The following is a 15679-nucleotide window of genomic DNA, read 5'->3' on the forward strand; positions in this document are numbered from 1 at the left end:
CATGACTTTCCAGTTGAATTTTTTAGTATTCTTCTTGACATTTAGAACATTGTGATTAAGAGTCAGTTTTTTTTCACTTTTGTTATATACATATATATTGATATATATTGTATATAAAACAGATTATTAGGAAAAACAATCTTGGTTTCTTAAAAGATTCAATTAAGTAAAGAGGGTGATGTTTTTAAAACCCTTTTTCCTAATGGTTGCATTTCATGAATTAATAATTCTAGAACTTATGCTCTTACCTTTAAATGTATGTTCCCCTACAAAGTGAGCTTCTGAAAAATGAAGGCAAAAGTATCATCAGCTGGGCACGGTGGCTCGTATCTGTAATCCTAGCATTTTGGGAGGTGGAGGTGGGCGGATCATCTGAGGTTGGGACTTCCAGACAGCCTGACCAACATGGAGAAATCCTGTCTCTACTAAAAATGCAAAATTAGCCAGGTATAGTAGCTTGTGCCTGTAATCCCAGCTACTCAGGAGGCTGAGGCCCAATTGCTTGAACTCGGGAGACAGAGGTTGCAGTGAGCTGAGATTATGCTATTGCACTCCAGCGTGGGCAACAAGAGTGAAACTCTGTCTCAAATAAATAAATTAATTAAAAAGTTCCTTGTGTATATCAAAAGGAGATGGTTTTACCACAAACTGTAGTTAAGGCAAACAGTTAACTTAAATTTACTGTGGACCAAAAGTAGAGATTATTAGATTATTTAATTTAATTACAAAACATATAGAAAGTTCTTTAGTGTAGTACTTTTCAGACCTAACTATTGGGACTGTATTTTGAAATACATATCACATATAGCAAAAAGAAAAGGAGAAAATCCTATTTTTAAAATTACATTGCAATATATACATATATAAATATAAATACATATAGTCACTGTAATAGCATTCAAAATGGCCCCCATGAAGCCTCATCTCCTGATATTCTCACCTCTGTTTGATTCTCTCCACATTGTGCCATGGCTGGTCCGTGTGACCAATATCATATGGCAGAAGAGATGCCACTTCTGTGATTAGGTTTTCAAAGACTGTGGCTTACATCCAAGTTCCCTCTCTCTTTCTTTCATGTGCTTTCTCTCTCAATATCATCACTCTAGGAGAAGCCTGCTAACATTCTGTAAAAGTTTTTCCAGCATCCTACAGAACAGAGGCCTGGCAGCAATTGTGAGTGAGCTGAGAAGCAGATTCTCCAGCTCCACCAGGGCCTGGAGATGATAGCAGCCCTGGGGACAGCGTAACTACAACTGTATGAAGACCCTGATCCAGAACAACTCCACTAAGCCGCTCCTGGATCCTGACCCTCAGAAACTCTATAATAAATATTTGTTGTTTGAAGATATTAATTGGTGAGCAATTCATTACCCACAATGGAGAGCTATTATAGTTGTCAATGTTGAGTAGAAAATAAACATTTAGAATTTCTTTGCAGTTTTAAATATTTCAAGCCTATCACCAACACATCAATATGTTTTCTGTTTTAAATTGAAATTATATGAGTATGGAAGCTTGCTCTGAGAATTCCTGTTTCTAAATACATAATGGGCTTTTTTATTTTCTATTAGGTCTTGAAAGAAAACAGATGTCAGTTAATGTCACCCAAAAGCACAAGGTGATTTTGCTCAAATATTTTTTAGATGATATAGTACTTTTTAGGAAAAGCATCTGCAACAAAAATATTTGTCTCAAAATGATGTATTGCTGGCATGGATCACTGCTGCAAGTGACCTGCTCTCCTGTAGAGAAGGGCGTGCTTTGCACAGTGCATGGCAGCCACCGGTGCTCTGTAATTGTCCATCATCACAGCACTATGATATTAGTGCTCAGAGTCTATCTATCAGTTGAGAGATGTTTTGGCTTAAATGGTATTCTTTGTTTCACTGAGTTGTGTAATGTAAAGAGATTCTGCTGTTAAAATAGAACATGCAATGCTAGATTAAATACATACTTTCGTAAAATGGAATTCTGTTTTTCTAATTCCAGAGGAATTCAATGACCTAATGGTTTCACTATCAATCCATCAGCAATCCTTCTCTAAGAGTGTCTGTTGCAGTCTTGGGGACCTAGACTAGCTGAATATTCTTACCAGGTAAGCCTTTTTTGCTCAAGCTTCAGATTATGGTAGAAAACGGTCGTTGTGTGGGGAGAGGAACAGAAATGGGTCTTTGATGCGTTTGCCAGGGCTGCCTAACAAAGTACCATGGACTGGGTGACTTAAACAACAGAAATGTATTTCTCACAGCTTGGGAGGCTAGAAGTCCAAGATCAAGGTGTTGGCAGGGTTGGTTTCTTCTGAAGCCCTCTCTCCTTGGCTTGTAAAGGGTTGTTCTTCTTCTGCGTCTCCATATGGTCTCCCTTTGTGGCTATCGTGCCCTACTTACCTCTTCTTTTATGAACACCAGTCACATTAAATTAGGTTCATTCTAATGACCTTATTTTACCTCTTTAAATACGCTGTCTCCAAATACAATCACATTCTGAGGTATTTCAACATGTAAATTTTGGGGAGACATTATTCAACCCACAAGAGAATCAGAATGTATTGTTTAGGTAAAAAACTAACAGAGCAAACAAATAAAATCATTTGAAATTTTTGGCAGAGATGAATAAGTGATATGTGTTATAATAAAAGTGGTAATAAGAGCAGGCTTCTTGTAAGTAAATTTTATTATATTTCTGATATGTTTTTTACCTGTAGTTTTTATTTCTTCTGCATAAAAGATCTGTGATACTTATATGATATAATTAGCTCACATTCAAGAAAGGCCAATTATCAAATATAGTTTTTTATAAAATCTACATGAATAGATAATTTATTAAGCTTATATTATCTGGTGTGTGTGTGTGTGCTTGTTTAAATAAAGAGAAACCAGTAATTCACTTATGCTACAGAATAATATTAGCCCAAACCAATCCTTCTTGTCTCATCCAGCAATTTTTTAATTATCCCAAATAAAAAAGAGAAAATGTCAATATTTCACCAACTTAATGAGTATACAATAGGTGCTATAGCTATTAGCACGATTCTTCGTGCTTGTGCTGTGAGGCCTGATGAAGCATTTGATACCCAGTCCTTCTCATACAACCTCCCAAACAGAGTTACTGTTAAGACGGGTCCAGATGTTGGCTTCAGATTAAATAAGCGTCCATCAGTTGACACCTGATTAAAACAAAAAAGTAGGCAAAGGCTACTGTCGAGTTATATAATCCCATAACTCAGTTTTAAAATTTAGTATAACTGAATGAAGAAACAAAAACACTGGCCAAATTCTGTTCAGAAAAATTTGAAATGTTGCCAAGTATAAGAAAAAGTGGAGCTATACAACTGGCATTGATTCATTTGTTATTGAAATGCCTGTAATCAACAATATCTTCTAATTTACCTGTGGGAGCACCATAAGAGTTAATAAACACAAACCAGTGGATTTGATAGTATACAGAAGAGAAATCTAGTCCTCTCAGACAAGATAAAGACTCCCCCGAAGTTCCCAAAGCAATTGACTAAGTGGGGTTTGAACTGAGCATTGGTCATCTCCTCTCTTGCTCACCACATTATCTCCCCATTCCATTATCTCCCCATTCCATTATCCTCCCTCACCCCAGCAGTGATTTCTTCTAGGAAAGGGAATTGAGAGGAGAAGTTGCAGGAAGTCAGCGGAAGAATGTGGCTGGGCAGAGCACATGTGCAGCAAGGGATTATTTCTGAACTTTAAAAAATTTTGCTTTTTTGCCAACATCAACCACTGTGGAATTCTCTCTTCTTCAGCTTTTCCTTGTCATTTTTCCTTCTATCATCACACAGAGCCTTGACTCACTTAATGAGAGGGACTTCTTTCAACTTTCCTTGGCCATCACTCCCCAGTGACCCTAAGGGGCTCCAGTGGGACTGGCTCTGAAACTACTCTCATTGAATCTTCTTTCTACTTGGAAGACCTAAAGCAGCCCAGCCTTCTCCCTATAATCGCCAAAATAAGATATATATCTTTTTATTCTCAAGAACACATTAATTATTATGTTAAGAATTTCCAGACAAGACATACAGCCTGCTCAATGTCCTTCATGATCCCCAAGGATACTCTTACACTTTCCAAATAGAAATTTATATGATATATGTAAGCACTTGAGCAGGTTTTTATATCAAAAAGTACTTCCTCTTACATGAAACTAATTGGCAATAATTAAAGATTCTTACTTGAAATTCCCCAGGTGCAAGCTTCGTTTCACTCAGCAACACCTCAGGAAAGACATACTGGGTTCTGAAAGTGCCACTGAGGGAGAACATTTCAAACCTGGTAGAAGCTGTTTCCACTGAGTCACCACAAGTGTTTAAACCGGTCGTTCTGCACTTCAGCAGGGTACAAATCTAGGGAAGTCATGAAAACCAGTAGGTCATAAGAAACTCGTATGGGATATGTTAATTTGCTTGATTTCATCATTTCGTGGTGTCTATGCATATTAAAACATCACATAATACACTGTAAATATATATAATTTTCATTTGTTAATGATAATAAAGCTGGGGCAAATTTTAAAGATAAAATAGAAAAAAAGAATAAAATAATAAATAAAATGCTAGATGCTCTTTAAAAGAAAAAACATGAGAAAGTCAACTGAAATACTGTCTTGATCTAGAAAAATATCTATGCTGCTTTATTTGGTAAAATTATGTTACTTCCTCATTAGAGTCATCCAGTTTATTGCTGGATAATTAATGCAACTAGTAATAAAAATAAAGGACTTTAAACCCCAGGGCTTACTGCAATTCACGGCCAAATAGATTAATCACATAAAGAGACAATCAGATCCTTAGCCTATAGTCATGGACAGCTATATCTTCATTGTTCTCAAGTTATTAATGATTTTAATTATCAAGAGCTTAAAATGTGTTTAAAGGTTTAATTTAGACACCTATGTAAATCATGTCTTATTGCCTGTTTCACACAATAAAAGAGCTTCAGAGTTGTAATAAGCCCTAGAGTTGACCTAGAGGCAACCCCTGTAATCTGGAAAAGTCATATCTTTATATCTGTGCAAGAACTGAAACACTTCTCCATTAAGTTTTTCTTTCACTATAGTGTGTAGCTATTTGACTATAAAATCTAAGTATACAAGTCAACTCACATTGCAGATGAAAAGTTTCCAAAAAGAGATCCATATTCAGTTAACTCCATCTGTATAGCATCTTCCAAGTGACCTTCATTTCTTGCTTGACTAAAGCAGTAGCTGCTAACTGGTCTCACTGTTTCCACTTTGCAGGTGGAAAATAATCACTTCAGTGCAAGTGTATTAAGATGGGATAGAAATAACTTTCAGGTAAAGGTAGAATGAACACATGCTTCGATTTTATTTCCTACAATCCTTCAAAAAGAACACGAATTTTTTTGTTAAAGATAAAACCCACAAAGATGGGAAGATAGGAGGATAGACCACAGCATAGCTTTAGAAACTAGGATGTTGATACAAAAAGGAGTAACTGATTTAGGAGACTTGAGAAAGCCAAGTCCTAAACTAGCAGTAGAAAGAGCCAAGCATTAACCCTGTCTACATTCCAAAGCACTCAAAGATTTAATCAATGGGACTGCTCTGTACCTAGAGCTGGGAGTAAAGTTGTGGCAGAGGAAGGAAAACAAAAATGAGCAGGAAGTTGTGAAGGATGCCTTGGATACTAAGTCCTCCAAAAAAATGGGTAACTGATCCTCCCCTACTCCAGTAAATAAATGAGAATGTTTCCAGAGAGGGTAAAGTGTACGGTGTTAAGACGGAAGTTTGGGAGACATAGTTGGAGGGATAACATGAATAAATAATACTGAATGTTGAAAATGTTCCCCCTCCACCCCCACCCACACCTTGCAAGGCCATTTTCCCCACTTGGTTCCCTAATGCTGCTAGCAGGGATTTATTTATCTTTCAGGAATAGGGTTGCCAGACAAAACATAGGGCAAGACTCCTAGTTAAATTTGAAGTTCAGATATGCAACAAATAATTGTTTAGTATGTATTTAACATTGAATGAGACATACTTATACTTTTTAAAAAAAAATGTTTATCTAGCCGGGCGTGGTGGCTCACGCCTGTAATCCCAGCACTTAGGGAGGCTGAGGTGGGCGGATCACCTGAGGTCATGAGTTACCAGCCTTACCAATATGGCGAAACCCCATCTTTAAAAAAGAAAAAAGTTTATCTGGGCCAGGGGCAATGACTAACGCTTGTAATCCCAGCACTTTGGGAGGCTGAGGTGGCAGATCACTTGAGGTTGGGAGTTCGAGACCAGCCTGGCGTACATGGTGAAACCTTGTCTCTACCAAAAATATAAAAAATTAGCTGGGTGTGGTGGCAACCACCTGTCATTCCAGCTACTCAGGAGGCTGAGGCAGGCGAATTGCTTGAACCTGAGAGGCAGAAGATGCAGTGAGCCAAGATCATGCCACTGCACTCCAGCCTTGGCAACAGAGACAGACTCTGTCTTAAAAAAAAAAGTTTATCTGAACTTCGAATTTACCTGGGGATCCTGTATTTTATGTCCTAAATTAGGCAACTGACTCAAGAAAGAAATTAAAAGATCTGGAAACCTGGAAGACCTGACCATCCCAAGAGGAAGTCTCTAAAGACAATTACTTCAGATTTCCCCCCAATAAAAGGTCCAGCTAGATGATTCTATCATGAAGCTCAAAATTGGCAAGTATTAGTCACATCCTCAGAATTTTCTTAGTTTTTGATAATCCCCAAGAATTACCAGATATGTGTGAAAAACTTATTACATGAAAAAGCACATAAAAAAAGTAGATAAAGACAACTTAAAGGAAGCAGGCGGAAGAAGCTTCAAGAAAAAATTTCCTAAATAGCCTCAGAGAAAGGAGAAAAATAATGCATACACAAAACAATAACAAGTGTTGAAGAAAAAGTAAAACTCAGAAGACAAAAAAGAGTTCTTGGAAATTAAGAACATGTTAACAAAAATAAAAGATTCAGTGCCAGATTTGGAAGATCAAGAGGAGGAAACCTCTCAGAAAGTAGAGGAAAAAAAATAAAGTAGTAGAAAACAGCAGAGAAAATGAGAAAATTAGAGGACCAATTCAAGAGGCAAAAGATACCAATAATAGGAGTTTCAGAAAAAGAGAAAAAGATATGGAGAGGAAGAAATTCTGTACGCATCCTGGGGAAGGTGCAGAATGAGGAATACACATGCAGAGAATCAAGAATCAGAAGAACTTCAGAATTCTCAGTAGCAACATAGGAAGGGAGTATATAATACCTTCACAATACTGAATAAAAGTTATAACCACCTTTGAATTCCATGCCCAGTGAAATACTTAACCAAATTTAAGAGGAAAGGCACTTTCAGATATGTAAGTCTCAAAAATTTTGCATCCAAATCACCCTCAGGAAACTGTTAACAACAAGAAAGAGGGCATAAGCCAAAAACAAGGAAGGCAGGGAACAGAAAACAGGAAATCCACACAGGGAAATGGTAAACAAAAATCTTCACCATGCGGATGAAGGGAGATTCCAGGATGACTCCTACGGTGTAAAAGTCAAGCAGAGCAGCCAGTTCAGATTACAGCAATGTGACTAGACAGCATTTATTTGCTCCAACACAACAAAGGAGCAAATAAAGACAGTAGGAGAAAAACAGGGAACCCAAAACAAGGAAATAGCTAAGAGAGAATTCCTAGGATGACAGTAAAGGAAATCTCAATATGACAGCTGTGCAGAAGAACGAGAGGGAAACCAGTGCAGAGAAAAGTTATTATTTTTAGCTCAGGATAATCTTATGAAAATGACATTGTAGGAAAATTATTCTGAGATGCTGTTGGAAGATATGGGGAGTTTTAACAAAAAGTCAAAGAAAATTAAATTTTAAAAAACAAGGCAATTAATAACTTTAGGAAAACAAAGAAAAAATATAAAAGCAATACTCTGAGAGATGCTTGCAATGACATATTGATGTAAACAAAAGTTACACTGGAAGGTTGGTAGAGGGGACACAGGAAGGATGAGGTAGCGAAGCTTAATGTTAAGAAAATGACTAAAACTGGTGAGTTTTTAAAAATAAAAATATTATTAGAAAATCTTAATGGTATTGTAATTAAAGAAGTAAAAGTTGAAAGTGTCTCTGGGAAGGGAAACTAGGTAAATTAAGGAAGGCGCAACTGTTTTTGTTTTTTTTTTTTAAATTTATTTTATTGCATTTTAGGTTTTGGGGTGCATGTGAAGGACATGCAGGATTGTTGGCACAACTGGCTTATAACAGTTTTAGTGTCTTTTGTCTTCTTGACAATGAGCCTGTATTACTTTGATCAAGATAAATGAAAAGAGAAAGAATAAAACTGATTCAGGCAATAAGAAAGGACAGAAAGTCTTGCACATGAAGAGAAATTAAGAGATAAAGGAATTCAATTAGAACTAAAATATATAAATAAAGCAGTGTAACCCAAAAACGTAGAGATGAGTAAATTCTGTAAGAAACAATTAAGATTCAAAAGTATTTGTCTCTAGACAGGTAGACTGGGTAGAGCAGGTAACTAGTGTTTTATGAGCCTCTAGAGCTATTTGTTTTCTTAATTATGGCCATGTACAACTTTGATTAAGGTAAGAAGGAGGGCAGGGAGAAGATCCATCCAGGTGATAAGAAAGGATGGGACACCTGGTCTATGAAAAGGACTAGAAGAATAAAGGAGCTATATAAGGAGCTACTAGCAATACAGCCAATGTTTATGTGAGTGAAGCTATGTATTATAGGTCTGGTCATTAAGAGAAAAGGTTATGCTTATTTTTATTAACAATAATAATAATAAAGATTAATATTTATTAAGTACATTCTACATGCCAATGTGAAAGGAAAATATCTTGGGCCTCCAAAATCACGAAGCTAAAGGGAAAAGTCAAGCTGGGAACTGCTTCAGGCAAACCTGTCTCCATTCTATTCAGTTAGTCCTCTGCCAGGCTCAGTGACTCATACCTGTAATCCCAGCACTTTGGGAGGCCAAGGCGGGTGGATCGCCTGAGGTCGGGAGTTCAAGACCAGCCTGACCAAAGTGGAGAAACCTTGTCTCTACTAAAAATACAAAATTAGCCAAGCGCGGTGGTGCATGCCTGTAATCCCAGCTACTTGGGAGGCTGAGGAAGGAGAATCACTTGAACCCGGGAGGCAGAGATTGAAGTGAGCTAACATCATACCATTGCACTCCAGCCTGGGCAGCAAGAATGAAACTCTGACTCAGAAAAAAAAAAAAGAATGAAAACAAAATCAGCCCTCATCTTACTGTGACAAATACATATAATGGGATTGCCTCCTTTGGAGGAGCTAATCAGAAACTCAAAAGAATGCAATCATTTGTTTCTTATCTACCTATGATCTGGAAGCCCCCTCCCAACCTCTGGTTGTCCCACCTTTCCAGAGCAAACCAGTGTTCATCTTACATATGTTGGTTGATGTCTGTTGACTCTCTAATATGTATGCTAAATGTACCACCTTAGGCACATGTCATTAAGACCTCCTGAGGCTGTGTCATGGGTATGTGCCCTCAACCTTGGCAAAATAAACTTTCTAAATTAACTGAGACCTGGCTCAGATTTTTGGGGTTCACACAAATCACAGTGTCAAATATTTTACATTTATTTACTAAATAAAACTTCCCCCAAACCCTAATATATTATTATGATTGTTCTTTCCCTCAGCACTAGGTTGGGTCCTCCAGTAACATGCTCTAATTGTGCATGGTACTTTTCCTTTGCAGCATTTGTCACAGCTAAAATTATATAGCAATTTCCTTTGTTTTCTATTAGATACCTGTCTCACCACTAGACTTAAGCTCTATGAAAGCAGTGGATATATCTGTCTTGTTCATCTTAATATCCCCAGGCTCTGCGAATTGCCAGAACAATGCAAGCATCACATACATATTTGGTGAATGAAAATGAGTCCATATGTTATAGAAGGGAATAATCAGAGATTTAAAGAGGCTGAGGGGTAGGCCCAAGGTCACATGGCTACTACATAATAAAGCAGGGATTCACCAAGGATTTTTGACTCTAGAATCCGTGTCTCAACATGCTACCCAAAGTCCCTGCATTTGATTTTTGGTTTTTAGCAGAGCTTTTACCACTAATTCCTTACACTGTTGGGGAGCAGGTTTTACATTCTAACCGATGATTTGGATGACTCTGACCTTGATGGGAGGATACAAACAGGAAAAAGCCTGCAGATAGTAATCTAAGGAGATTACTTGCTAAGAGCATTGTGTAAAGAGAATAAACTTCTTTCATTTAACTATCCCTTTATTCAATGATTTACAGAATGATGCTTTAAAATTGTTAGGTTGCTCCCTCTCCCCATCTCCTTTGACAACTGCTCCAAAATCTACTTTCTTCAAGCCCCTCTTCAAGCTGTTTTACCCAACATTTTACCACCCCTATGCTATAAAATGTCACAACTTACTTCTTTCGTCACTTCCTTAGAAGTCCTGCAAAATTATGCATGTTCACTATAGAATACTTGGAAAAATCTGTGTGGCAAGATGGGGATTTATTTCACTTTTACCTCTCTTTCTTTTTCTTCTCTTGGTGTGGAGGTAGCTTTTGGTGATAACAGATTTTTCAAGCATAATATATCATCACAGTTAAACTGAAAAATTATAAATATAATACCAAAATTCCTCATCCTCAATACCAAAATCCAAAACCCTCTGAAATAAAAGTTTTTTTTTTTTTTTTTTTTTTTTTTTTTTTTTGAGAAGGAGTCTAGCTCTGTCACCCAGGCTGGAGTGCAATATAATCTCGGCTTACTGCAAACTCTGCCTCCCCAGTTAAAGCGATTCTCCTGCCTCAGCCTCCCGAGTAGCTGGAAGACAGGCATGCACCACCACGCCTGGCTAATTTTTATATTTTTAGTAGAGACAAGGTTTTACCACGCTGGCCAGAATGGCCTTGATCTCTTGACCTCGTGATATGCCCACCTCGGCCTCCCAAAGTGCTGGGATTACAGGCGTGAGCCACCATGCCCAGCTGAAAATAGAGAATTTTTGTAACCCACTAGCACATTGGCATTAAAACGTAACTTAAATTAACATAAGGCTATCACATCTTTATTCAAGCTATTTAAGGTGAATAGTCCCATGTTTTCCTACAAATATATTAATATGCTTGATTCTGGGTGTTGTCCCAGGCTCTGCTGGTAATATCAAGTAAGATGTATTATTATTTTTAAGTATAAAGATTCCAAAACATCTCTGATACCAATCATTTAGATGGGATATCACTGTCTAGCAAGATAAACAGGAAGCTTGGTTTTACATGACAAAGCTAACTTACCTCACAACACTAAAAAAGGTACCACAACCCTCTTTAGGTACAGCCAAGACTCTAAAGGAAGGCAAAATACATCACTTTCTCAATATCCTCACTTCCCTTTGACTTTTCAACCCAATATAATCTGCCCATTATCCTACCATTATGAGCTCAGGAAATGCTGCCAAAATCATACTCAATAATGCTAATAATGGTCAACGCATTGCGTTAATACACCTCATTTAAGAAACTTTTTCTGAGAGTCTTTACTTCCTTGACATCTACCAGATGTTCTCTTTTTAAATTCTCTTTTATTTCTCAATTATATTTGCAGGTTTCTTTTCCTCTGTCCTTTCCTGACCCAAATACAGAAGCTCCAAAAGGTTGTACCTTGTCGATAGCTCTTTAGTGTCAGTACAGTCTCCTTTGTAGTGTCATTCACTCGCGTGCTTAATTGCCCCTTGTATCTTGCTGATTCTCAAGACAATATTTCTAATTCTAGCATTCCCCCTCAAGCATCAGACCAAACTATTCAACAGCCAACTGGCTGAATCCAGCTGAATGTTTCATGACTACTTCAAAACCAGCACATCTGTAACTGAACTCAGCCTCTTCCCACTGTCAGCCAGCCTTAGTCCTCTCTTGCCTGCTGATCTGTCAGAGGCATCTCACCCACCAGCCATTCTTACCAGAAACCTGCCACATTCTAGACTTTTCATTCTGCTTTCCTGTTCCACATCAAATTAGCCACTGAGTTCCATTTTCTAAATGTTTCTGGACTCAAGACCCTGCTTTTATTCTGACAAACACAATCTTGGACCAGGCCCTTAATAAGATTATTTTAATAATCTAGTGTTTTAGGTCTTTGCTCCATCATCTTCAGAGTAGTAAAAATGATATACTCAAAGGCAGATCTGATCACATCATTCCCTCACTGGACAACTTCCACCAGCTGACCATCACCTGCAGAATAAAGGCTGACTCTTCAGTATGCTAAGTAAGATCCTGCAGGACATGATGCTGCTTCCAGGCTTATCTCCCACCAACCCCGGCTTCTCAAGCTATGCCTTAGTAGCACTGACCTGTTGCTCTTCTCTGCAGACCCTGCTCCCCTCTGCATCCACACCCTTGTTCATGCTCTTCGCACCACAAAGAATCCCCTCCCACTCTTTTTCACCTGGGTAATGGCATCAGCTCCAGAAACTTCCCTGGATTCCCAAATCAAGCTAAGTTGAACTCTTTAGTACTCCTGCAGCAAAATGTGCATTCTACAGGCTATCACATGCCAATCTATGCTGAAATTATCTGTTCAAATATCTTTCTCCACTACTAAAGACTAAAGTCCTCAAGAGGAGGATCTATTCTTACATATCTTCATATCACTAACACTAAATAAATACCTAGCATATAGTAGGCCTTCATTTGCTAAAATGAACAAGGATTGATAGAGAGCAAGCAAAATACTGTGCAATTGGTATAATTTCAGCACTCAACGGGTTCTCAGTCTCAAATAAGTTTGTGAATACTATAACATAATATGTCTTTGATAAAGCTAAGCATAAGATGTTCTGGAAGCACATAAAGGAGGCACTTAACTCAGCTGGGGAGGTAGGAGTAGCTCTGTGGGAAATGTCCAGGCAGCCTCCTTAGTGAAGACAACACCTGAAAAGTGCTATGAAAGATGAGTAGTTGGGGATCGCCATGGACCAAACAATCTGTGCCAACACCCCGAGGTTCTGCAGGTGCCAGCAAATAGGAGATGGGAAAATATCTCGATATTGCGGAAGCCCAGGATATATGTGAGTAGAAGTGAGATTACAGGGTAAAGAATAGGAAGGGACCACACATCTAGACTTTGTGTGTCTTTCATGTTAAGAAATGTGATTTGTCAATTAGAAGTCAGTGAGGAATTGTAAGCCAGACAGTGATATAATCAAAAACAGCTTTTTGTGATTTCTGTAACTATAGTGTAGAGAACTGACTGGATGGAGCTGAGACTGTCAGACTGTCAACAGGAAGCCCTGGGAAGTGAGATAAGATGGGGGCCAGACTAAGGAAGAGAAGAGCAGAATGAGAGGACCCTGGAGGCCGCTTGAGAGCAGTGAGAGATTGGATCTTTGCAGCAATAAGCCATTCCATTGAACAATCTTAGTGGTCAACTCCATTCACCTCCAGGATATACTTAGTGTCAAACTCTTTATAAAGCAAGATAGGCATTTGTGAACATATAGGGAAAATGGCTTAATTTGTTCAGGCAGGAAATAAAATAGGTTTTCAATGAACTCCTTATATAATTATCTATAATTTGAGTATTTTTAATACAGCTAATGCAAGTAAATGTTCTGCCTTTTCCTAACCATCTTAAAATTGAACTGACATCTAAGATTTCAAGATTTAGCAAATAGGCTGGGTGCGGTTGCTCACGCCTCTAATCCCAACAGTTTGGGAGGCCGAGGTGGTCGGATTGCCTGAGTTCAGGGAGTTTGAAACCACTCTGGGAAACATGGTGAAACCCCATCTCTACTAAAACACACACACACACACACACACACACACACACACACACACACACACACACATTAGCCAGGCATGGTGGTGCTTGCCTGTAGTCCCAGCTACTTGGGAGGCTAAGGCATGAGAATTGCTTGGTGGGGTGGTGGAGCTTGCAGTGAGCTGAAGCACTACTGCACTCCAGCTTGGGCTACAGAGTGAGACACCATCTCAAAAAAACAAAAAGTTAGCAAATAAATTTAGCCTATATTTACAGGTTTCCCAGCTAAAGTTGAATTTCAAGTAAACAGCAAAATTTTTAGCATACATAAATCCCCAAAAGTGGGATAAGCTTATACTAAAAAATCATTCATTATTTATCTGAAATGTTCATTTAACTGAGTGTCTTTCTTTTATCCAGTAATTCTTCTGGCATCAAAATATTACCTGTAGATAATAGCGCCCTTCCACCGTGTGCAGTCCATCAAATGCCCCTAGGGCATACACTTCATCTGATCTCTTCTCAGACATCTTGTAGCTTAGATGGCAGCAGAGATCTTTCTGACAAACTGTGTAATTTCCTGTGACTCCTGTGAGCTCCACGAAGGTGAATTCATCGAAAAAGACAGTGCCCTTAAATTCCTGGTTTCCTTTTGAGAGCGCTTCTATACTGCTGGCATAAGACGTCCAATTCACCGCCACAGAATGGGATGGGTGGGAATCCAGTTGCGAGAGGAGGAGTTTTCCCTCTTGTGTCGTCATATCATAATGAAATGCTCTTGGAGAATTGGGTGCATAGATGCCACTTCCTGGAAGTAATAAGTTGAAAATATCATTTGAAATAAGAAAGTAAAAAGGGATTTCATAATTGTTATTATTTTAAGCTCATATTTACATTTTACTCCAAGTTATATGTTTTATTAATTTCAGTAAAACATGCTGATAAAGAGAGAAATGAGAGGAAATCAATTAAAGTATGACATCAGCTCTCTCCTCCCACCGCCCAAGATGCTGAAAGAAGGCAAAGGGGAAGAAGGTGCTTCCGGCCCCTGCTGTTGTGAAGAAGCAGGAGACCAAGAAAGTGGTGAATTCCCTGTTTGAGAAAAGGTCTAAGAATTTTGTCATTGGACAGGACATGCAGCCCCAAAGAGACCTCACCTGCTTTGTGAAATGGCCGCATTATATCAGGTTGCAGCGGCAGAGAGCCATTCTCCATAAGCGACTGAAAGTGCCTCCTGCGATTAACCAGTTCATTCAGGCCCTGGACTGCCAACAGCTACTTAGCTGCTTAAGCTGGCCCGCAAGTACAGACCAGAGACAAAGCAAGAGAAGAAGCAGAGGCTGTTGGCCTGAGCTGAGAAGAAAGCTGCCGGCAAAGGGGATGTCCTCACTAAGAGACCATCTGTCCTTCAAGCAGGAGTTAACACTCTCACCACCTTGGTGGAGAACAGAAAGCTCAGCTGGTGGTGACTGCACATGACATGGATCCCATCGAGCTGGTTGTCTTCTTGCCTGCCCTGTGTCATAAAATGGGGGTCCCTTATTGCATTATCAAGGGGAAGGCATGGCTGGGATGTCTAGTCCACAGGAAGCCCTGCACCACTGTCGCCTTCACACAGGTTAACTCAGAAGACAAAGGCACTTTGGCTAAGCTGGTGGAAGCTATCAGGACCAATTACAATGACAGATACAATGAGATCTGCCGCCACTGGGGAGGCAATGTCCTGGGTCCCAAGTCTGTGGCTCGCATCGCCAAGCTCGAAAAGGCAGAGGCTAAAGAACTTGCCACTAAACTGGGTTAAATGTACACTGTTAAGTTGTCTGTACATAAAAATAATTCAAATAGCCGGGCGCGGTGGCTCAAGCCTGTAATCCCAGCACTTTGGGAGGCCGAGGCG

General features: G+C 38.9%; 1 protein-coding gene across 2 annotated transcripts in view; it reads right to left on the reverse strand.

Annotated features, from left to right (window-relative positions):
- Positions 1-1436: 1436 nt before the first annotated feature.
- Positions 1437-15679, reverse strand: part of VNN1 (vanin 1) — a 38156-nt gene continuing 23913 nt past the window's right edge. For both annotated transcript variants that reach the window (XM_037728517.1, XM_017500604.2), the window contains exons 6-8: positions 14229-14590; positions 4199-4369; positions 1437-3166 (exon numbers count right to left, since the gene is read on the reverse strand). In XM_037728517.1, the coding sequence (XP_037584445.1) occupies positions 2984-3166; positions 4199-4369; positions 14229-14590 (716 nt within the window). In that variant the 3' untranslated portion in view covers positions 1437-2983. The remainder of the gene's footprint in view (positions 3167-4198; positions 4370-14228; positions 14591-15679) is intronic.

Source organism: Cebus imitator, unplaced genomic scaffold (assembly GCF_001604975.1).
Source record: "Cebus imitator isolate Cc_AM_T3 unplaced genomic scaffold, Cebus_imitator-1.0 Scaffold267, whole genome shotgun sequence".
NCBI lineage: Eukaryota > Metazoa > Chordata > Mammalia > Primates > Cebidae > Cebus > Cebus imitator.